Below are 24,880 nucleotides of genomic sequence, written 5' to 3' on the forward strand. Positions count from 1 at the left end.
AAATGTATTTAATGATGGTGAAATCATTATATCATTAATCTCAGAGCCAATAGGAGAACCTAATTGTGTGGTAACATCTGCCGGCTATGTCTGTATGTAGAATAGCCTCAGGTATAGGCCAAGGCATTAATTGCGACTTCTACCCCGACTGTTTTACCTTGATTGACGTAGAAAGGATTCTAGCTCAGCCAGAACCCAGAACAACACGTATCAATGAATCCAAACATTTAATTATACTACATCGAAAGAATTGAGGTAAATGGTGGAATTTCAATTATATATGGAAATTTCTTATTTCACACTTTGTGAAAGCGAGTGTATAGCTTTCATTTCATAGCCACATGTACCCTACAGCATATAGTCACAAACAGAATTTTACGTATAGAATTGTTTGATGATATCGCCACATCGGTTATTCAGTATTTTTTATGCATGGTGCAATGATCTATAGGTTTGAAAATGGTTTTATCTCTGCATGTGCAATTCATTTTTCCAAATTTTTAATTAAACCAAATATTAAAACAAATATTGTACAGTGTACCTGTATATGGCAGTATCAGTATAAATTTTACAAAGACATAAATGCACATCATCATAAATAAGTCCCGACTGAAACCACTGCACGAGGTAAAATGTACAATTTCATTTGTGTCTGATTCCTTTGCGGCCTGTCTTACAAAGACCACACTTTCCATGTAATGTATATATTATTAGTGAAGAGTGGAAGTTTCCTCAATTATTATATTACATATACACATAGCCTACATGTACCTCTATCTTTATCTAACCACCATTGTATGAAAAAAATCCTGATTATGGTATTAAACACCAAATAAAAAAAAAAATAAATGTATCTTTTATCCACAAAACATGATCAAGGCCCAGCTGTTCGATCGCTTCTCCGCCAACCATTCACTACGCTTGTTACCATTGATGCCGTCAGTCATTCATGTTCTGGGGCGTCTCGTGTCTACATTTTCCGGATTTATACCAAATCCTGAATTTTACTGACAGATATTAGCGGGCTAGTTGAAACATGTCTTGCCCTCTGAATTAGCAACACTTCCATGTTTGCAAGTCCGAGTATGTGATATGATCGAACTGGTCGATTTTCTGATTTGACGCACGGGATTTTATGAGCATAATGATGGAATAGACAGTGAAGCTAGAGAGTGTCACTCATCGACGACAAAGAGCAGTGTTGTTGTGGTTTTCCACTTTCAACCAGACTATGTTGTTGTTGACGTGATTTGAGATCGCAAGCCACGACTGCTATGTCCGTCGCCCCTCAGCGCATGTGGAAGAGTGACGGAAACAGTGAACAAATGTCGTCCTTCAGTTTGTGATATTCACGCTTGGTAGAAGTGCAGTAACCGGTAGCAATGGCTGATGAACTGTTTGGTAAACAACTTCCTGTGGTGTGGAAATCGCCTGACAGAGAGGATAGGTATGGTAGACTAAAAGATTATAGTACAAGTATATATATATATATATATATATATATATATATATATATATATATATATATATATAATGATAGTTGAATTACTAGTGATTTCTGAGCCAATGAGTTGGTAATTTCCAGCATTGGTACTCTCACTCTTCAACATACATGTACATTGCTCACAGAACAGCATTACATAAACTTTCCATCAGGAGCTTGGTGCTCAGCACAGAGAGGTTAGGGCAATGACACAGAACTGGTTGGCCCAGTGTCAGTATAATTTGACTGGGTGGGTTGTCATGTCTGGTGTCTTTGACATGATACTTCAGTGACAGCTTCAGTAAACCCAAACCCAAAGCTTAGATACAAACACCAATATGTTTGTGAATTTCTTCCTGTTCTACTTCAGCAGATGAAAGAAGAAATGAACGCTACTTGTGCACAAATCCATCTAGCTGCTGAATGATAACTATGAGACGCCCTGATTGAGCATTTTGGTTACGTTAAGCTATATCATGCTATTCATTTAATGACCACACTCTTAGTCTTCTGCAAGAGATATTGTAATTACACAGTGAAACCTGCTCAGAAACAAAGTACAAGGGCCTGGTCACAACATCAATATTTTGAACATTTTCTGAGCATCTGGTGAAAATGAAAGATACTTGTTGGGTGTGAAATTCAGTTGTTTAGGAAATTCAATTCTGAAATATTTTGGGGGAAAAATTCAACATATCAATGCTAATATGATAGTTTTTTTATCTTCCGTTTTGTACATGTTAGAAAGTACATTTAGGTTGATGGTTAGACTCAGAAAGAAGTGTGCTAGTGAAGAAAATTTTGTACTTGTAGAAAAGAAAATTACCATTTACATGTGACTGGTGGAGAAAAATTAATGTTTCAGCTCCTGGTTTATACCAGTGATGTACATTGGATTAATTCATATGATTATTTCTTTCTAAACTTGGGAAAATAAACCAATCCCCTGTGAGTCAATACTGTCATTGTACCCTATTTTTGTGTATAAGAGTAAGAAGATAACTATTGCCGTAATCTGAGCCCAGTAACAGGCATTGTCAAAGGCTCCTGTCTTATGGTTTAGCTGTATACAGTTAAAGGCAAAGAAAACAACAGATGGAATCGGATGAAACATCATTTAACACTGTCCAGAAAAAAAAACACTTTGATTTATTGTTATAGAATTTTTCCTACCAAGTAAAATGGTTTTTGCATCATTCTAGATTCAGCAGAGGATGTCGCTGATGTCACATCCATATTTGTTACCTAAAATAATTTACTTGTAGGTCCATATCAATGGTGGCATTGATAACAGCAGATATATTTTGAATAAATAAATTTAGCAGTATGTGGGTGTTAAGTGACAAAACCCTGATGTGACGTTGCTGGTCCTTTTATGGTCAGAAAATGTCACCATAAAATCCAAAGTTTCAAATGCATTTTACTTGGTTGAAATAATTTCTAGATAATAAATCAAACTTCTGTGAACAGTATTTAGTGGTCTTTAATCCGACACATACCTGATGTTATTGTTTTCTTTGCCATTAATAGAGGAGTTTGGAGTTCAACCTCATTGATCAGAAGTGTCATAATAAGTAATTTAGAGTGGAGAAATGATAGAGAAGATTCAAAATCTGAATGTTTGTGAGCTTGACATAGTAGGACTGTTTTTACCTTTGATGAGTTCCAACTCGAAACTCCCCTAGTAGTCGATACATGTATGTTTGTCACGAGGTGGTAAAGTTGGTCAGCGCTTGTGAAAGGCCAGTGGTTTTACTCTAGGTATTGGATTGCCACCATCAATGAAAATGACCACTATTTTGCAAGAAAATTTTTTCCTGAGGATGACATTGAACACTAATCAATCAATCAGTCAGTCAAAAGTTAATTTGTTTGCTTTTCCAGGAAGGTAAAAATCTTCTTGAAGATGGAAGTCCAAACTGTTACAACGCCTCTGCATAGAAAGGTACATGTACCTCAAGGTTTAGCTTACTTATAATTGTTTTAATATTTAATATAATATTAGATACTTAAAATGATCTAAAATTTCAACCTCAAAAGGCACCTTTTTGGAGGGAAATAAATATTATAAAATATTACTTTTGGTGCTGAATTTTACATTTTCCCAGTAGTGCATATATAGCATCGTATATGTAGGTTCTAGGCAAACCTCTAAACACCTTCCTAGCTTCAATACAACTGTCAGAATCTAGAAAATTGAGCAGTTTAATCATGGAAGAAATTTTAGGTCATGTAAGTTTAATATCAGACTCTGTGGTTTGAGAGGAAAGGTGATTGTTGTCATTCTATCTTTAAACTGTGGTACATGCGGTAATGATATGGATTTTTGGATGAGTGTATAAATACTGTGGCCTAGAGTTTAATACATATGTACTTCTTTGTTTGTTTTTTTTTTGGGGGGGGGGGGTGCGGGGGGCATTTTGTTTACTGAATAAACAGATCAATTAGTTTTGAGTCAAAGGACAACGGCATAGTCATAAAATTATGTATGTTATTGTAAGAGTAATAAAAACATGTTGAGATATCTCTAACTAAATTTGTGTTTCAGTGTCATGTTGTTATATATTATTGCTTTGGGAATTTATTGTTTTACTTTAAGGACATTTGTATAACGAGGTCTCTCGTAGATTTTGGCACTTTCAGACACTGTGCCAAATTCCCCATTCAAGGTTGATTCTGTATTTCTTTATTAACATGTATGTGACTATGCTTACGTCTGTTCACAATTTTTGTTTTTTCATACAATTTTCATTTACATGTATACAAAGGTTTACAGCTTTGTGTGAGGTTCATTTCTTTACATGGCTAAAACAACTTTGAACAATTTTATTCATTTATACTTTTGATCGGTGTTTTACGCTGTACTCAAGAATAGTTCACTTATACAGTGGCAGCCAGCATTACGGTGGGAGGACACCAGGCAGAGCGCGCAGGGAAACCCACGACCATCCACAGGTTGCTGACAGACCTTCCCACATACGGCCAGAGAGGAAGCCAGCTTGAGCTGGACTTGACCTCACAATGACCGCATAGGTGGGAGGCTCCTGGTTCATTGCGCCATGCTAACTCCCTCGGCCAAAGTTTTTAAATGAATATTTATAATGCTTCCAGCCTGAAATAGTGCTTGGAGAAAACCCACATTTATTCATTAATGCTTTCATAATGCTCATTTTGTATTCTCTACAGAGGCTGTTTTTACATGTTTTTCAAGTGCCTCTGTAGCCTAGTGATTAGTAAGGTTGGGCGCCACAGTGACTCAGGAGCATCTCACCAACACGGTCAGTGCGAGTTTAAGTCCAGCTCATGTTTGCTTCCTTCCAGACGTACGCGGGAGGGTCTGACAGCAACTTGTAAATGGTAATGCTGGCTGCCATTATATAAGCGAAATATTCCTGAGTATGGCGCAAACCACTCATCAAATGAATAAATAAATACCGGTACATGTTTTTTAGGAGCTGGTTGTACGCCTGACAGATGACCAGGATCTGTTTTTCCTCTACACCCTGAGATTGAGCGAGGAGGATTTCCAAAGGTTCAAAAATGTTTCCAAAATTGATAACTTACTTTTGGTAAAAATTGGAAAAAAATTTTCTTGTCGATATATATCTTATCACATAGCTCACCATGATATGGTCAAGTCTTATAGAGTACAGCTTGGGCGACTTGTTTGAAGCCTAATGTAAATCATCAATAGACCTTTTCACCTGCTATTCATCTTGTTGTACGAACTGAAATACGGAAAGGTGATTAGCCTAGTTCCTCAACCTTTTCACATATGAAAGAGCAACTTTTAGTGCAATTTATGCACATTCATAGTTTGATTTTGGATACGACTCTACATTGCTCGGGTTGGCCAATTTCAGGGCTTCTCAGAAAGTATAATTTTATCATTCTACACAGAATAAAGCCTTCAGAATATGCTTGAATAATCACCTTGCAAACATGCGAAAAGGTTGAAGAAATACAATAACTGGTGAAAAAAAAATGTGATTTCCTGCAAACCATGTAAAATGTCATGAGATTTTTCAGCAGCTTAGTACAATACAAGGTGATTAGTCGGTTCATTTTCCTGGAAAATGTAGGGGATTTCCTGTGATTCATGTAAATCATATTAGCTATACTTTCCAGCTTAAAAACACAGCAAGGGTTGCTGGTGGATTTTGGATCATTCCCACAGAAATTTATTGACCTGTTAAACATGTGTATCCAAGAAGAACACAGAGAAGTACCAAAGTAAGTGAAGAGAGCACGGTAAAGAATAGACATTCCCATTTTTTTTTTTTTACCACATTAAAGAAAAAAACACAACAGAATCAATGCTGATTGGCCAACAGTTGAGATAGGTGATCCTAGGTTAAGGTTGATCTCCAGTTGATCTCACTTTAAAGCATCCAAAATCTGTATCTAATGTAAAACTTAACCTGACCTAACTGTATGAATTTTATAAATGTTGTAATAAATTACAACAAAGACATAAATAAATAAACAAAAAAAGTAAAGATTAAAAAAAGAAAACAGAAAAAAAACAGAAAATCAAAACCTGAAAGTTTCATTCAAGAGGAAACTAAATTTTTTAAAAATTATTATCAACAGAAGTACGTGTCCTGTTCCTGTGACAAATGCATAAAATTACCGTTGAGTGATTGACAGAGATTTACCATGTTATTTCTGCGTCATTGTCTTCTGCAGGTTCATTTTACACCTGGTGTCACAGAGTTCACTGGCTGGAGAAACAACGGCAGCCACTCTAAATGTGATAGAAACAAATCCTTTCAAACATCTCACCCACCTGTCCCTCAAGTTTCTCCCAGGGAAAGATTCAGACATCAAGAAATACCTGGCCGATTGCCTGAAACAAATGCAGGTAACTCTTAGCTTAACTGTAGGTAATTAAGAAAGGTGTAGGTTGTCACATCAAGAAACACCTAGCCGATTGCCTGAAACATATGCAGGTAACTCGTAGCTTAACTGTAGGTAATTAAGAAAGGTGTCGGTTGTCACATCAAGAAACACCTAGCCGATTGCCTGAAACACATGCAGGTAACTTGTAGCTTAACCGTAGGTGATTAAGAAAGGTGTAGGGTATCACATTAAAAAATACCTAGCCGATTGCCTGAAACAAATGCAAGTAACTCGTAGCTTAACTGTACTGGCTTTTGTTGAGTTTTAATTATACTATAATTATTAAACATTTTCAACGAGTTTATCCCAGGATTATTTCTTAATGTTGCTCTGTTAAAAATAAATAAACCGTAAAGCTATTTTACTAAGTGGCTGTCAGATACACTGTAAACTGTTGATCTGCGGTAACAGTGTATGTTGGAGCCTCCAGTGGCCTAGTGGTTTAGGGTGCTAACACAGTACAGTGACCCAGGGAGCCTTTAACCAAAGCAATTGCTGTAAGTTCAAGTCAAGCCCAAGCTGGCTTCCTCTCCAGCTGTATGTGGGAATATCTGGCAGCAACCCGAGGATGCTTGTGGCTCTCCCCCGGGATCTGTCTCATTTCTTCCCACCATAATGCTGATCACCCTTGTATTAGTGAAATATTCTGGAGTACAGTGTAATCCTCCAATCAAATACATGTAAATACACAAATAAACAGTATATGTTTATATTCATCCTACAGGACAGAAATTCCCTTCTGCAGCATAAGTATGAGCACACAGATGCTGATCTTAACCAGAGGCTCAGACAGACCCAAGAGGTGAGAGCAAACATCTAACCAGAGGATTCAGTCTCAATAGTCTTCATTAATTTTATATCCTTAGATTAGTTTGATATTCACGATTAGTTTGATATTCACGATTAGTTTGATATTAACGATTAGTTTGATATTCACGATTAGTTTGATATCCTTGATTAGTTTGATTATGTTGATAGCCTTATGTCATTTTTCTAGGCCACCAGAGACATCAGTTCAATCCCCTACCTGGAATCTCTGGCCTCAATTGCATATTTAAAAGAAAAGGCATAAATTATCAAGATAATGTTGGATTTTTTGGAAGACATAAATGGTCACAGCCATTTTGTATGTGTGTTTGTGGTAATGCCCTTTAATCTGGAATTCTTATTAGGTCAAGGGATGTGCCAAGAATCTGGTAACACAGTATCACCTGAAATGTTTCTCTTGCATCTCAGATGCTATCTCAGAAGTCTTCGGAGTTGGAAAGCCTGAAGACCGAATGGACGGCTAAGCTCACTGAACTGACGGCCAAACACAAACAGGAGCTGACTGAGGAAAGGGAGCGAACTCTGGAGGTGAGGGCAGTGTTTTACATCTCCATATTTGCTAATTCCATGCAGTCATTTTTGACTCAAGTCTAGATTTTAAAAAAGTTGAAATTGTGATGGCTTTGTCTTTGCATCTGTTAGGCATAACCGCTTTTAGGCCCTAAGGGGCACAAATATGGGCTAAAATCAGATTTATATTTTTTTTTATGTCAAAATCACCTTTTTGAGCATGTCGTCTTGCTCTTCACAAGCATACGTTTGTATTTGCTATGAGAATCTGTACTATGTCCCACTTTTGTATCCTAAGTTTTGTGAAAGAGCTGCCTAAATTGCAGTGGAAAACTTTTTTTACATCCTGAATCTTTGAAATTTTAAATTTGACAGCAAGTTTTCCAAGCATATAACTATTGACAAGGATCGTACACTGTAACACACTAGACCAGATACATGTAACCCAGAGGTTACAAGCTATAAGTCACTTTCTCATTTCAGATGAGCGCCCTTTTTTAAAATAAAAATGGCACAAGATCTCGTAGTACACGGGATCTGGGTGCTAATTTTCACTCGACAGCCTATGCTTTAACCTAGTGCCAGCAGGCTTACTACATGAAATATCTGTTTCATTGGAATGCTGTATTGGAAATCATGCCCTAGAGTAAGTGATAGTGAAAACAATAGAAAAACTGGAAATGCCAAGTAGAAAGTGTTACTTTAAAATGTTGCCGTTTCATTGGCACTGAAAAGGCCACTGTCCACGACTGGGTGCTAATTTGACCTCAGCGGCCCTGTTGTGGCGAGTGTAGTGGCATGCGTCCTTAAATGCGAAAGTGATTTATAGGTAGGGTCCAAGTCATTTAGATCAAGAGGTATAACTCTTGGAAAAGTGCAGATGGTGATCAGTCATGTATATATATATTTTTTTTGAATCCTTACTCTGTCAGACACAGCGCAGCTATCAGAGCCGGCATGAACGAGAGAGGAAGGAGCTGGAACAGGCTCATATGAAGATTGTGAAACAGCTGGAAGGTCGGCTGTACGAGCTGGAAGGTTCCAGTAAGGTGAGTTCAAGGAAGGAGCTGGAGCAGGGTCATATGAAGATTGTGAAACAGCTGGAAGGTTGATTGTACAAGCTAAAAGGTTCCAGTAAGGTGAGTTTAAGGAAGGAGCTGGAGCACGGTCATATGAAGATTGTGAAACAGCTGGAAGGTTGATTGTACAAGCTAAAAGGTTCCAGTAAGGTGAGTTTAAGGAAGGAGCTGGAGCAGGGTCATATGAAGATTGTGAAACAGCTGGAAGGTTGATTGTACAAGCTAAAAGGTTCCAGTAAGGTGAGTTTAAGGAAGGAGCTGGAGCACGATCATATGAAGATTGTGAAACAGCTGCAAGGTCGGCTGTACTAATGTTCCAGTAAGGTGAGTTCAAACCCAGTGGTTCTACACTAGCAGACAGTAGAAGACCTAGCCAAGATGCTCACAGAACTGGTATTGATGGGTACTTTACATAATCCAGAATGACCAACGAATGAAAGCGACCCTATCACAGTAAGCCGTGACGTGTTGTTGTTGTGCAAAAGTTGTCCAACCCAAGCAGGGAAATGAATACTGACCAAATTTTATCAAATTCTTTGACATAGGTTTTAAGAATGGAGACTATGGTTTACTTGTATTGCTATGGATGGAGACTATGGTTTACTTACAAGCCAGGTATTGCTGCAATAGTTTTAATAGTGTGAGAAATACGAGACTCGCTATCTCTGTATAAGTTATGTGAATATTAGTGAAGATACATACCACTTCGACTAATGAAAATTTGTATGCATTTGGAAAGGTACGTATTTTGCTCGTTCTTTGGCTAACGGGGATTAGGTCACTTTTCATGTGTATCAGAAACCAGGTGCCTTTGGACAGACCATTAGATTGATGGATTTAAATGGTGTTTCGTGGAGAGTGTAAGATTGGTTAGTAGCCATTCACTTTTTGTAGTACCATATTAATCTGTTGTGTACCAATTGGTTACTGAACAGTTCTGTATCATGTGACTTAGCAACAAAATAGTTTTAACTGAAAACTCCCCCTATTGGTATGGGTAGGTGAGAGTTTGCCATTGTTAGTAAAGGTCACCCTCAAACACTCATTTGATATACATTGGGAGGTAAACAGCTGAAGGAACTGGAAGGTTTGATTAAGGTGGTTAAGGTGCTTGCATTTTAATCGTTCTAAGGTTACTTGACATGGTTTCAGTACCATTCTTTTTGAAGATTATCTTCTTCGGGATCAATCCCGGGTCAGGTCATACCAGACTTTAAAACGATACTTGCTTCTGCCTCACTTGACGCTCAGCACTAAAAGGTTAGAGCAAGGAAACATGACTGGTTGGCCCATTGTCAGTGTAATGTGACTGGGTGGAGTGTCATGTCTGGTGTTTTCGGCATAATACTTAAGTGGCAGCAGCACTTTGGCGGCATGGCCTCGCCCTGCCACAAAAAGACACAATATGTCAAACACCCGATATCTCCTCGTCGTCCTATGAGTGAAAAATTGTCAAGTGTGACGTTAAACCCCAAACATTCATTCATTCATTCCATTGCTTTAGGGGCCTTGATGGCTAAAAGAGGTTTATGGTGTAGATCAGTTATCTGGAGACACCTTGCTTCCCACCAGTATATCATGTGTTCACCAGTATATATTAAAGTTGCCAAACATCTGTGATATATTTGTGGCGCTCCAGTTTCACCCTTAATATACATGACCTGGCACCATTATACTAGTGAAATACTCTTGAGTATTTTGTTATAACAATCAAAAAAAAGATTAATTGATGTGTAAAAAAATTAATTTTTAAGATTGACATTTATAGAGTTTTAAAGGTAAGGTTTGACATGGTTGTTGATTTAATTCTAGGATTTAACAGATCGGAAATACAAATCTGAGGCAAACATTCGTGAACTGAAGTCTAAGCTGGGGTCACTGGAGGAGGAGCATCAGCGAGCCAAGCAGGAGATCCAGACGCTGCGCAAACAGAATGCTGCGCTCGACGGGGAGTACCACGAGCAGGAGAAGATCATCAACCAGCAGAGGATGAGGGTCGCTGTCCTGGAACAAGAGGTCAAGGACAAGGAGCAGGTTATAGCAAGGTCATCTGATTTACTGGGCTCAGAGCAAGGCCAGAAGGTAAAGGGTTTGATTGCAATACGGCAGTTGTGAGATTCAGTGGGACCAAATCATAGTGACGTCACTTTGTGTTGTGACATGAGAAAACTTCTGTTGCCTGAAAATTTAGTTTAGTGGATTTTTTGAATTCAGTCAATTAAAGCAATCTTTTGTGAATAATTGTCAATATTGTATATATCTGCCAATGGTAAAATGCACTGATAGGCCTTTATAAGCCTGCAATCAAAATTCGGATTTTCAAAAGAAGCAAATATTGCATGCCCCAAGGGCTCACTGTACATTTTCTGTGTTGATTTAAGAGTATGATCAGAAGGCTGGATGTGGTAATGTCTTAAGGTCTTTTTTTTTGGTCGGAGTGTGGGGGGGAGTGAACTATAATTGAAGCAGTAAGTCCACTTAAGCGGTCAGTTTTTCATATTTTTTTTTAAATTTAATTTGGATACTTCTGTGAAAACAATATCAGATGACTGAAAAGCTTGAACATTTTTAATAAGCTGCAATCAGTAATTTACTGCGTTTGTAGTATGACTTTCCTGCTATGGTGAATTTTCTTGTGACTTCCAGAGGAAGTATGAAGAGGACCTTGAAGCCAAGCAGAAAGAGATAGGTCGTCTGGAGAGCAAGGTCAAGGCCATGTCAGAGGAACTGTTGAAGGGAAATGAGATTATAAAGAAATTGCAGGGAGAAATCAAGAACTATCACACTAAGGTAAAGACGATGGAATACAGCTAAGAAAGAATCTTTCATTCTTTCAAATGAAGTAGATGTTATAATATGAAATTGGAGTGTGTGTTGATAACAGGTACTAAGGAGCAATTCGCAGGTAAGCAGATTGTTAAAATCACAACACTACGATGAGAAGTAGTAAATAAGGAGGCTATGGTAAAAGGAAGGAATCAAGGAATACAGTTCAAGGCTAAGTATTGAGCAGCATTTTTCAGTGAAAGGAAATTCAGTGTGTTCAGAAACCACAGAAGAATGGAGCAAAGAGAAATTATCATTATCATAAGGAATTCATATGAAAGGTTATGGAAAAAAGTCATGCAAAAGCTTTCACTGTGCTAGAGCTTGTCAGTACGGGATATGTTCTAGGTGTGTCTGATTTTTTATGTCAGTTTATATTTATACATGTAGGTAAAGGATGTTTAAAAAGTGCTGCAGACAGCTCTCTACTGCTGTCCCTGTAGCCGCCTACTTTGCATAGTTCTAACAATTGCTTTCAATTCAGCCACCTACTTTTGAGCGCAGACCCTTTTCGCTAATTCTAAATGAAACCCTGTAGGTAACAAGCAGCTGGGTTGGTGATAATACTGTGTGTTCTGTCTTGTGTCATGATAATACTGTGTGTTCTGTCTTGTGTCATGATAATACTGTGTGTTCTTTCTTGTGTCATGATAATACTGTGTGTTCTGTCTTGTCATGATAATACTGTGTGTTCTGTCTTGTGTCATGATAATACTGTGTGTTCTGTCTTGTATCATGATAACACTGTGTTCTGTCTTGTGTCATGATAATAATGTGTGTTCTGTCTTGTGTCATGATAATACTGTGTGTTCTGTCTTGTGTCATGATAACATTGTGTGTTCTGTCTTGTATCATGATAATAATGTGTGTTTTGTCTTGTCATGATAACACTACATGTTCTGTCTTGTGTCATGATAATACTTTATGTTCTGTCTTGTGTCATGATAACACTTTGTTCTTTCTTGTGTCATGATAATGCTGTGTGTTCTGTCTTGTGTCATGATAATACTGTGTGTTCTGTCTTGTGATGATAACATTGTGTGTTCTGTCTTGTGTCATGGTAATAATGTGTGTTCTGTCTTGTCATGATAATACTGTGTGTTCTGTCTTGTGTCATGGTCATGCTGTGTGTTCTTTCTTGAGTCATGATAATACTTTGTTCTTTCTTGTGTCATGATAATGCTTTATGTTCTGTCTTGTGTCATGATAACACTGCATGTTCTGTCTTGTGTCATGATAATACATTGTTCTTTCTTGTGTCATGATAACACTGTGTGTTCTTTCTTGTGTCATGATAATAGTTTGTGTTCTGTCTTGTGTCAAGATAACACTGCATGTTCTGTCTTGTGTCATGATAATACTTTGTTCTTTCTTGTGTCATGATAATACTTTGTTCTTTCTTGTGTCATGATAATACTGTGTGTTCTTTCTTGTTTTATGGTAGCACTGTGTTCTTATCTCTTGGTAATACTGGTTTTTTTTTTCTTGTGTCATGATAATGCTGTGTGTTCTGCCTTGTGTCATGATAACACTTTGTGTTCCTGTGTCATGATAATACTGTGTTGTAATCTGTAATCTGTCTTGTCTCAACAGATCAAGCTGAGGAATCAAATTGCAACAGAGCAAGAGAAGCTTCTGAAGGAGAAAGATCAAGAACTGGAAACACTTCGTAAGGACCTGTCCGAAACTAAGGAAACCCTGAAGAAGAAAACGGATGAGGTATCTAACAATCGATTCCCATTGTTGAATCATCATGTCAGAGTAAAGTGCCTGTATCTGATTTTGTTAACCATTCAAAGATCCTTGAATACTGTTAACTGTGGTTATGTAGAACATTGTCTTTACCAGAAACTGATGTCCGGATTATGAGATATAAACATTTATCGAACCCAGGAGACCAGGAAAATGTTTTTTTTTCAAATAGTGTTGTGTTTTTGTTTTCAGGATGTTGTCTGAATTTTCCTTCTTGTTCTTTTTTGTGCCTGGGGCTTACAAGTGGCCATTGTTAATTTATTTCAGAAAATCTAAGTTTCAGAAAATGAATTCTTTCCAGATGTTGACCTGGGGCCAGTTACACCTGGGGTGTATTAAGTGTATTAAAAGTTAGGTCAGGCTTAAATTTTGATATCAGTTTTATCCCGGTACAGAAGTAGTGGGACTTTAGACTAAAGTATGATGTATGATAGGGAAGATATTCCTATGGTTGTGCAACTTGTCTGTTCATTCAAAGAAAATGACTTGATAATACGATTAGTTTCTACAGCAAAATGCCTTCGAACAAACAGTTGCACATCCATAAAAACCTCTCCTTCTCATGTCATTTCCAACTTTTACTTAAATTTCACTGAAAGAGTCATGTCTGATGGTAAGACCAAGCTTAACTGCATGTACGGTAAATGACGGAAACATTTGTGATGTCGGTTATTGTCGTTAACTTTCGCATCGGCTGAGTTAGCGGGAAGATGACAGATGTTGTTGATTGGCCCCCTGCCCATTTCATTACCCTGCATGACAGCTGTGGTCTCTACACCATGTGGTGTCAAGTCACTGACAGTGAGGTGTGCAGGTGTGCATTTTTAATTACACGCATGAATTAAATTGATCAAAGAATGTATCAAGTCAGACGATGACCATTACAAACCTGTAAATTCCAAACACTGTCTTGATCCATGGCCATGCCAAAAAAGGTATGTACAAATGCTTCAGAGTACACTGCAGACCTCGAAACGGCGAACGTACAATTGTTTGAGTAACGTGGAAGTCACACAGTTGCACCATTATCTTGTGAAAGGCTGTCTCTTTAATGCCCCCATCATGTAACAAATATTTATACACATGTATGGATTTAACGGAGAAATATCTTGTCACCAACCTCCCGTATAATTTGAATGAAGTATGTCACTCTTTGGGCACAGTTTGTTTTGTTACCATCGGAACTGTCCTTCTATTGGAGCATAGTTACCTTTTGCTTCCTGGGCCCCAGGAAACACAGAAAACATACTCAAAGCAAGGTTTCCAAAAACTACCACGATTAACCGTGACCTGTTTTTGGTAGCACTGTGTGCGAGTCCGTCGTATAGGGAGTCACACAGGATTTATCCGTGTTGTCGACACATTGGGAATTTGCACAACACTCACTGGCGACATATCAAAATGAAGTACATGTTTTATGATTACCGGCATAATTTATGCGTCGCCAGGGACAGGTATTTTTTTTTTGCCTTTCGTCCGCGTAAATCCTGCTGTCTACAGGTATAATAGACACGTGGAGATTTTGAGCCCTGCTGATTGTAAGTTGTCACTTTAAACGCAGGTAGACATCATCTACTGGTAGTTTACAGGTAAGGATTTACGGGGTGCTAAGGTCTGTTATAACTTTGTACATGAAGAACTTTTAATGGATATTTGATATGCCACTCCACATGTACAAAGGTAAAGGGTGGTCACATTTAATCTCGTCATAAAATGGCAAGCACAAAACAATCAAGGTGCACCTTTTGTGAAGTAAGCCTATATGTACTAAATTCATGATGATTAAAACTGTGGAAAACATGGACTTTTGGTGGTAGGAGCATAGACTCCTTCTCAGTGATGAGGGCCAAGCAAAACAGCAACAAGTACCATTTTTTAAGTCTTTGGTACAAACCATCCCGGGCTTGATCCTAGCTTTCCTGATTTTGATCCTGGACCTACTGACGTTGATGCTCCAGGTGCATGATACTTTTGTGAACTGCAGAATACACAAAGCTTTTTTTCTTGGCATTTTGATTTAGGAAATCAACAAATTTCCCCCAACTAATGAAATCTCAGACTGTTTGATGCCAGAAATGTGTGGAGTATGTGGTGATGGAAGGTTTATATCCTGTGATCTGTAGAAACCCTTTTATGCTTGCAGAGTGAAAAGCTTAGCACAGACTTAAGAAATACAATGGAAAAATTGGAAGAGAGCAGACAGCTACTGAAAACTAATGAAAATGGTGAGTTGTGAAAATTTAACTGTTCCCTTTCATTCATACATATACCCTTCTTTTTTATTCAAAGTTTGATCTTGTTTTTTATTTTTATTTATTTATTTATTTTTGGGGGGGGGGGGGGGTTTCTTTTTTTCTTTTTTTTTGGTTTTTCTACTTTCTAGTGTAGAGAAAGGTCAAGTATCAACTGTACATTCCTGGATAATAAAGTACGTGGTGCAAAGCAATTGGTTGCCTTAGTATTCTATAATGAATGATTTCTGTGTTTGGCAGTGGGAGGAAGTGAGCATAAAAATAAACATAGATAGCTCGGGGGCTATGTTTTAGTTCTTATTCTTTATGTGTGGCGACATGTATTACCAAATCTGCCAGATGAATTTAGGAAGTACGGTTGCCGTACTTTCCTCGCGGAGAAATCACAGTTTCTGAATAGAATGACGTCACAGCAAGTTAAAGTTTGGGCAGTGGAAAAAATGAAAAGCAAGGACTTAAGCGGGAAATTTTGGGAATCCTGTTGTCATGTAAGAATATATACAACTTGTGTCTGCTTTGGTTTCCTCAGAGCATGGCCAGTTTACATTGAAGGTTGTGTTTGGCAGTATCGTGCTATAGTAAAAGGATTGCAGGTTTCTCACAAGATCGTTAACATTGTGGACGAATGAATTGTTCAGCCTGATTATTATCTCAAAAGAAGAAAAAAAACTACTTAAAAAGTACAATCTGCCCTGATTGTTAACAATACTCACAAGGAAGTTTATGTTTAATTGTTAAAAAAAACAAAACTGCCGGTACATATCACAGGCTTACCTAATACGTTGCAAGAATACTACATGTACGAAATAGAAAAATGTATTGCAAAAATGTCAAAGAGACACATTTTAATGACAAATGGAAAAGTTTCTATTTGACAACATATTTCGAATACAGCAGTTATTGAAGCAGGAGTGAAGTATGTGTCGGAGGAAAGACCACTAAACACTGTCCATAAAAATATATGGTTCGATATATTTTCTTTAAATTTTGCATGCTACATTTTCCTTTAATGACAATATTAGGATCAGTGACCTCACATCATTTTTTTTTTTTTTGCCTTACACAAGCTGCTAGATTTCATCAGTCTAATTACATATTAATTTATTTGAATGGTGTTTTACGCCATCCTCCAAGAATATCCGGGGGGAAACACACGACCATCCGCATTAATGGAGACATTCCCTGAATAAACCTTGAAACGAGTTACGGATTAGCCAGAGGGATTTGAAAAAAAAAGCATTAGTAGCATATATGTGTTAGATAATTCAGCTATAAATTGTCTTCTGATTTGTGGAAAATGATAAAGGAAGTAGAGAGGGAAAAAACAACAGTTCAGTCTTATTTCTAGGCCATGTATACAATGGCTGCTGTTCACTGATAATAGATCTTAAAGGTCTTCAAATTTCACTCTTACTCTTTCACATGATTTATGTTGTATGTAACATCATCTGCACTGGTGCTGCAAACATTTGTATGTAAAAAGAAAAAAAAATTCTGTTTTTCTTACTCGGCTTCTTCTCTGTTACAGTTATCCAATGGTTGAATAAGCAGATCAATGACACACAGATTACACACAGGCAGACGGGAACATTCGAGATGCCGGCTGTCAACAACTTCAGGCATACATCAGGAATGGTAAGACCTTCAGCACACATGCTTTCAGTGTCAAGTCCCATAGTGGTCATTGTGAGCAGGAGATCTTTGTTCAAGCCCCAGTCTGGTCATACTTCAGATTTTAAAATGAGCAACCATGGCCAAAAGTATAAGTGGGATAGGCCAAGCACTGGTCAGGCCATCCTTAAAAAATTCTTCTGTGGGCCTGAGAAAAATATGGCAGTCAGGTAGGGAATCCTTGCTTTCTTATTCAGAGTAATGAAAAAATATAGAGATTTCAAAGAAATTAACAAGGAGAAAAAAAATTTGAAAAAAAACAAAACTCCTGTCAAAATCTCAATAAGAACTTCATGGAGTGAAGGTCCCCTTTTGTATGGTCCACCGGGCAACATCCAACGAACATATGTTTAATGATGGCTTCAACCCAGTATCAGTGTACTGTAACCAGGTGATGTGGCTGGTCAGGTGTTGCCAGCATTTTAATACTCTAAATGCTTAGGCACTGGGAATAGGATATTATTTTGAAAGCATGGTTAAAACACACAAACGCTGGATAAATAATTGCTGTATGCTTGATTTCAGAGGCCTAGACAAAGCATTACAGGAAATGCTCTAGGTATTTTTATGCAGTACTTTAGAACTACACTAACCAATGGTTTCATGGCAGTGAAATTTGTAGCAAACATTACCATTCATTCTGGCCCCCTTGTGGCAACTCCATAAGTCAACTTTCCTACATTATTTCTTGTTAATTATTTTGGATTTATAACTCACTCCAAACAATGTGACAAGATTGATTTAAGTGAAACTTTTTGAAAGCTCTTGCTGTTTCATCAGCACCTGATTAAAGTCAGGAAGTTTGTATGATACCTTATGAAGGACAGTTGTTTACTCTGGGCATTTTTTTTAGCTCAAGAACATGACTGCCTTCATACAAGTGAACTATTCTTGAATAAGGCATTCAATACCAATATAATCACGAGGTTCAAGCTTTGCCACCATATATTGTTCAGAGACATTTTGTGATGTGCAAGTGGCTACATAATTCTTCTATTTTTTTTAAGACAGATATGAGTTGTGCGGAAAGAAAGGAATTAAATTTTTCTCACAGTATTTTTCAAAAGTAAAGATATGAAAATATTGTTCATTAGATGGACTAACCATGTGAAGAAAAAAAGAAACTAAATATTACTGCTACAGTTACATGTATATTTGCTGAAAAGAGCTGACCAGGTGTCCCAAAAATTAGAAGAAAAAGGGTAATCAGGCTACTTTGTGGTGAGGAGACACTTTGTTATATACAGGTAGCTAATGATTTTTTGAGTGGATTGGAGTTTAACGATGAACTCAGGTAGCTAATCAGTTGACTTTGTGATATACAGGTAGATAATAAGGTGATTACCTTTCAGCACAATTACAGTGTGTCCAGCTATGGCTCTGTGCGAACCTCAGTCCCCTCTGAGGGGCCCGGTGGGGGACACTACCCTGGCGCAATACAGCACCCTTACCACCCCCCTCCTAACAGACATGCTCAAGTGAGTACCATTGTTGTCTCAAAGGGCAAGTGTTTTGATAACCTAGGAACTTAAATATAGGTGACTGTTGGAAATTCCGGGATTCCCCACACTCACTGGTCCTAGGAACTTGAATATTAGCCTCAGGTGGCTATTTCAACTCCTTTCTTTATACTGGGCTGGCTGAGTATCATAGCCACAGCAGGAGCCAATGATAAACTGTACATCCATTTCACGCCAATAAATTTTTTTCTGAATGATCTGTGCAGTCCAACAGAGATGTCAACTGTGTCGCAAAATCCCACGATTATTTCACTTGGTAATGACACGGAAGACCCAAATTCACGCCATAGTCATCGCCAAAAGCAACAGCCATTTTCAGTTATGCTTCTTGACAATGTTGTTATTTCTGAATGGCGCGTGCACGTTAAAATAAAAGAAAGCTAAATACTAAGGAAGGTTCATCATACAGATAACTGAAAACTATGCATAAAAATAGTTTCATTTATTTTTTCAGATTTTTGTAAGAGTGTTGAAAGACATTCAAATATTTGATTACTATGGTGGGCTGTAAGAGCCATACTGACGATATCCAGGAACTCTGACGTCACATCACCTTTTTTTAACCTGATGTTTACCAGAAAGAAGGAAATTTGGAGAACATTATTTCAGTAATCTTTTACTCATGGGTAAGGAGAGTTATTCCAACATTCAGTGTCGCGTTTAGAGTTGGAAAAACTTCCTGTGACATCAGAGTTCCTGAACTCTGAAAGTATGGTCCATAGGGCCCACCATAGAATTCAGATGTTTGAATGCCTTTGATTCTTCTCACAAAAATGTAAGAAAATAAAAGGAAATATATTTATGCATAGTTTTAAGTGGCGTATTTAAAGATGCCTACTTCAATTTTTAGAGGTCTTTTCCTTTAAGCCTGAAAAGACGAACCTAATGGCTGCTTCGTTTTCAAATGGGTTGAGGTGTCGTGAATACAGGGCTAATGTGACATTAACGAATAGATTATACCTGGGATGTTGCATGCGCGGGAGAGCTGAGAGGTAAGAGCCACAGTTGACACCTGTTTTGGACTGCAGATATCATGTAGAAAGGACTTCTCGGACACGGCGTGAAACGGTGTACGGTTTACCAAAGTCTGTCGCTGTGGCTGTGACACTCCGCCTGCCCAGTATTAAGAGGAGTTGAAATAGCCACCTTTGCTAGGTGAATATACCTGTAAGTGGTTGTTGATGTTTGTATTTGTGCAGTCTGAGCTTCACTGAAGATCACTTGTCTTCTACCAATGTGATGTGATGCTCTGTATGTCACTTGTGGGAAAGTTTGTCAGTAGCTTGCCAAAGGTCGGTGGTTTATTTCAGGCACTCTGGTTTACTCCCCTCATAAAACTGACCACCATTGTGTAAGAGAAAAATTCTTGACAATGGCATTAAAAACAAAATATTGTTGTTTTTTTTTTTTTTTAACATTCTGAGCGAAGTTAGGTGTAATTTGCACAGTTTTGTGAAGCTTATATCTTTAATGACACAAGCAAATCATTTTTGGCGTCATTTTGATAATAATAATTGTACGCATAACTTCCACTGCTTTAGTGGTTGAAAAGATGGAAAGTAGTGTATGAGACCTTCATTGTAGTAATCTCTTGACTGCTCACCTTTACATGAAGCTGAAATCAGTGTCATAATATGACGTAATATTACGTATTCCAGGTGCAATATAATCCAGGTCAGCCCAAGAAGAGTGCTCTGCCCTTGGCAACAGGGCACAAAATATCGCCAGTGCCATCTATACCAGAGGAGATACGCCCCAACAGTTCCCCATCCTCCAACTCCACCAGCACGGATAAAGAAAAGTACATGTAATTCTGCTTTGTAAAATTAGCTTTTTTGACATACTGTAATTCCTCAAACTTTTCACATGTTTGCAAGGTGTTTATTTAAGAATATTCTGAAGGCATTATTCTATGTAGACTGATAAAATCATACTTTGTGTCAAGTCCTGAAATTTGTCAATCCAACTAATTTAATTTTGTCTCCAAAATCAAACTAAAGGAATTCATAAATCACACTGAAAATTGTTCTTTCATAACTGAAATGGTTTAGGAGTTAGTGTTAGGATAGTATTCTGTTACACTCAGTTTAAATATACATACCCCATAATCCTGATAGACAAAGGATCTGTGTTTGGTGATACCGGTCTGTGCACTGGTGGTTACGTTATGTCAAGACATTATATTGCTTAAGTATGGAAGGAGCTTTTTATGGCCGTGCTCCACACAACACACTTTCCACGTTTGCTTTTATGGCCGTGCTCCACACAACACACTCTCCACATTTGCTTTTATGGCCGTGTTCCCCACAACACACTCTCCCCATTTGCTTTTATGGCCGTGCTCCACATGACACACTCTCCACATTTGCTTTTATGGCCGTGCTCCACACAACACACTCTCCACGTTTGCTTTAGTTTACTGTCACCCCTTGCAAGATTTGTATAGAAATCTTGAAGCACAACAAAAGTACTAGGGTCACAGTGATGAGCCAGGAAATGATGTCAAAAAACACAGAAATTCTACATGTATCAACCTTTGTTTCTTGTAATAGTTTTAGTATACATATGTATTCTCTTTATCTAAAGTGTGCCCAACCTGTTTTTAGCCTTAAGCTGAAACAATTTTGTTAATGAATGCTGATTAAGTAGTTCCACCCAAGGACACCAGTGGTGAGGCTAAAGCCTAGATAAGCCTTGTACAGGCTCCAAAGGTCAAGCCTGTCTAGTGGTGGCGCTACAAAGGGAAGCAAATCTTATAACTCATTAAACAGCATTGCCCCTCCACCTATTTGAATAACAATGTTAGTGATTTCAATATCAACACAAGTGAATATGGACAATCATGGCTGGCATTGTTATTTTAGTAGGTAGATGACTCTTCTGTTTTAGGAGTTGCAAGATTTGTTTCCCTTTGAAAGAGGGCTGGCGAACCCCATGGTAGCATGTAAAATGCGATTAATGTCTAATGTCATTTTCAGGTACAAGAGCTCAAGTAAAGCAGAATCCAATTTCATATACATGTATATGTGTAAATCATATCAAAGACATTTCCATTCACGTTGGTGTGTGGCTTGTGATATCCAATATAGCATCAAACATATTTCGGTTGTGTAGACGTATTTGACAAAGTTTCTACAAAGTCAACTCTAAAATTGACTCTGGCATTCTGTCTTTCATTATTTGAAGGCTGTTGACCTATATCATGAAATATAAATATTATACATTATACATCTATATATGTATATAATATTCTAGATCACATTTTTTTAAAAATTATGGTTTTTGTCTTTAACTGAGGTTTGGTATTATAACTGGTTTTCATCATGCCTATTAGTTTTATCTGATTTTAAATGTTCTCATTATCACATCGAAAGCCAGTCACTGTTTTAAACTGGTTTAAACTTGTTTTCACCAGGATATCACTTAAATAATGCATTAAGCCATAATTATTCATTTTTATTCCATTCTTGTCTTTGTAGTGACCCACCGGTGATTGACCCCAAGTTTTTGCATAGGAGAGAGGGAGCCATACCTGTGAGGGGCCTGGTTAGTCGCAGTGCTTCCCCACCCACCATCCACACAGCCTCTCTCCCCGCCCACACCTCAAACAGACTTAGTCAGCAGGCAGTTGTCCCCAAAACACTGTCCAAACCCTCCTCTCAGCCACCTCTAGCCTCAGCGTATTTTCCCAAACAGACTCGTCCTTCGTAAATTGTGACGCACTCAGGTGTTTGAACAAATTGTCCTCAAGGCTTTTATCATTGACTCTGCTGTAAATCGTCCTGATTTGCTAAACAAACTCGTGCTTCGTGATTTGTGATAACACTTAGGTGTCCGAACAAAGTGTAGTCAATGCAGAGACATCATGGTGACTCCTTCCTATTTCCCAAATGTCTACCTCTCCCCGAGTTGCTACACAATAAATAAATGAAGTGTTATCAAGACTTCATCAGCGACACCACTGTGAAGCACCCTGGTTCGCCAAACAGACTCATCGTTCTTGAGTTGTGAAACAGCTGATGATGTGAGTTGTTTGAACAATGTCCTCAAGGCTTTAACGAAGACTACGCGGTGACTCCTTCCTACTTTCCCAAAAAATCACCTCTTCCCGAATTGAGACACAATCAGGTGTCTGAACAAGGTATTGTCATGACTTCGACAAGGACATCATCATCACACTTCTTCCTGCTTCTGTAAAGATTCGTGTCTCTTGAGTTGTGATACACTCAACAAAGTGTCCTGAAAACTTCAATAGCATTGTAAATCGTCCTGACTTGCCAGATGTGAAAGATGTGTCAGTTGTTTGAACAAAGTGTCTTCAAGACTTCAACAGAGACATCAATGTTACTCATTGTGCTTACCAAACAGAGGTCTGACAGCAACCTGTGGATGGTCGTGGGTTCTTCCCGGGCTCTGCCCGGTTTCCTCACACTATAATGCTGGCTGCCGTCAGATACGTGAAATATTCTTAAGTGCAGCGTAAAACGCCAATCAACTAAATACATAAATACCAGAACGGACCTGCCCTTAGGGCATAGTGAGTCAGCCCATGGTGTCAGTCATTTGAGGAAAGTTGCTTCGCCAGAAACTTCAGTGTGGCACAGCCTGTTTGCCTATAACAGACCTGCTCTTCAGGAGTAATGAGTTTTCCCATCTCGTCAGGAGTAATGAGTTCTCCCGTCCCATCAGGAGTGATGAGTTCTCCCGTTTCGTCAGGAGTAATGAGCTCTCCCATCCCATCAGGAGTAATGAGCTCTCCCATCCCATCAGGAGTAATGAGTTCTCCCATCCCATCAGGAGTAATGAGTTCTCCCATCCCATGAGGAGTTATGGGTCCTCCCATCCCATCAGGAGTAATGAGTTCTCCCATCCCATCAGGAGTAATGAGCTCTCCCATTTCATCAGGAGTAATGAGTTCTCCCATCCCATCAGGAGTAATGAGTTCTCCCATCCCATCATGAGTGATCAGTTATGCCATCCCATCAGGAGTAATGGGTTCTCCCGTTTCATCAGGAGTAATGAGTTCTCCCATCCCACCAGGAGTAATGAGTTCTCCCGTTTCATCACTAGTAATGAGTTCTCCCATCCCACCAGGAGTAATGAGTTCTCCAGTTTCATCAGGAGTAATGAGTTCTCCCATCCCATGAGGAGTAATGAGTTCTCCCATCCCATCAGGAGTAATGAGTTCTCCCATCCCGTCTGTTATTCTCTAGCTTATTTCCCCAGATAAACCCGTCTTTTAGTTGTGGGCCAGCTCATGAGGTCTAGTGGCTGAGCAAAATTTCCTCCAGATTTAACCACGCACACCTCTGTGACTTCGCCAGTTTCACCAAACAAACCTGTCCCTATTCAAATCGTTGGCCAGCTCATGATGCCTGGTGGCTGAGCAAAGTTTCCTCCAGATTTAACCACGCACACCTCTGTGACTTCGCCAGTTTCACCAAACAAACCTGTCCCTATTCAAATCGTTGGCCAGCTCATGATGTCTGGTGGCTGAGCAAAGTTTCCTCCAGATTTAACCACGCACACCTCTGTGACTTCGCCAGTTTCACCAAACAAACCTGTCCCTATTCAAATCGTTGGCCAGCTCATGATGCCTGGTGGCTGAGCAAAGTTTCCTCCAGATTTAACCACGCACACCTCTGTGACTTCGCCAGTTTCACCAAACAAACCTGTCCCTATTCAAATCGTTGGCCAGCTCATGATGTCTGGTAGCTGAGCAAAGTTTCCTCCAGATTTAACCACGCACACCTCTGTGACTTCGCCAGTTTCACCAAACAAACCTGTCCCTATTCAAATCGTTGGCCAGCTCATGATGTCTGGTAGCTGAGCAAAGTTTCCTCCAGATTTAACCACGCACACCTCTGTGACTTCGCCAGTTTCACCAAACAAACCTGTCCCTATTCAAATCGTTGGCCAGCTCATGATGTCTGGTAGCTGAGCAAAGTTTCCTCCAGATTTAACCACGCACACCTCTGTGACTTTGGCTATTTCACCAAACCCTTCATGGGCTAGCTCATGTTGTCAGGTGCCTTTATGACAAAGTGTCCTTCAGAC

General features: G+C 38.7%; 1 protein-coding gene across 2 annotated transcripts; it reads left to right on the top strand.

The window, feature by feature from the left end:
* The first annotated feature begins 1,041 nt into the window (after positions 1 to 1,041).
* LOC135470067 (spindle assembly abnormal protein 6 homolog) lies at positions 1,042 to 23,641 on the top strand. 2 transcript variants are annotated; one of them, XM_064748787.1, is made up of 16 exons: positions 1,042 to 1,447; positions 3,368 to 3,428; positions 4,936 to 5,015; positions 5,612 to 5,716; positions 6,173 to 6,347; positions 7,110 to 7,187; positions 7,622 to 7,741; positions 8,656 to 8,772; positions 10,615 to 10,884; positions 11,449 to 11,592; positions 13,222 to 13,347; positions 15,524 to 15,605; positions 17,161 to 17,267; positions 18,656 to 18,781; positions 20,482 to 20,630; positions 22,303 to 23,641. In XM_064748787.1, exons 1-16 carry the CDS (start codon positions 1,383 to 1,385, stop codon positions 22,532 to 22,534), a joined length of 2,037 nt encoding a protein of 678 aa, XP_064604857.1. In that variant the 5' UTR covers positions 1,042 to 1,382; the 3' UTR covers positions 22,535 to 23,641. The 2 variants fall into 2 exon arrangements, with proteins under 2 accessions (XP_064604857.1, XP_064604858.1); XM_064748788.1 differs by having other exon boundaries at positions 20,482 to 20,624.
* Positions 23,642 to 24,880: the final 1,239 nt, after the last annotated feature.

The sequence above is a fragment of the Liolophura sinensis genome, chromosome 7 (assembly GCF_032854445.1).
Source record: "Liolophura sinensis isolate JHLJ2023 chromosome 7, CUHK_Ljap_v2, whole genome shotgun sequence".
Lineage (NCBI taxonomy): Eukaryota > Metazoa > Mollusca > Polyplacophora > Chitonida > Chitonidae > Liolophura > Liolophura sinensis.

Bases quoted from the DNA above. Each gene is read 5' to 3' on its own strand.
- LOC135470067 (XM_064748787.1), top strand. From the start codon at position 1,383: ATGGCTGATGAACTGTTTGGTAAACAACTTCCTGTGGTGTGGAAATCG. The intron at 7,188-7,621 runs GTGAGAGCAAAC...CTTGCATCTCAG, and splicing joins GGCTCAGACAGACCCAAGAG to ATGCTATCTCAGAAGTCTTC. The intron at 17,268-18,655 runs GTAAGACCTTCA...ATTACCTTTCAG, and splicing joins TCAGGCATACATCAGGAATG to CACAATTACAGTGTGTCCAG.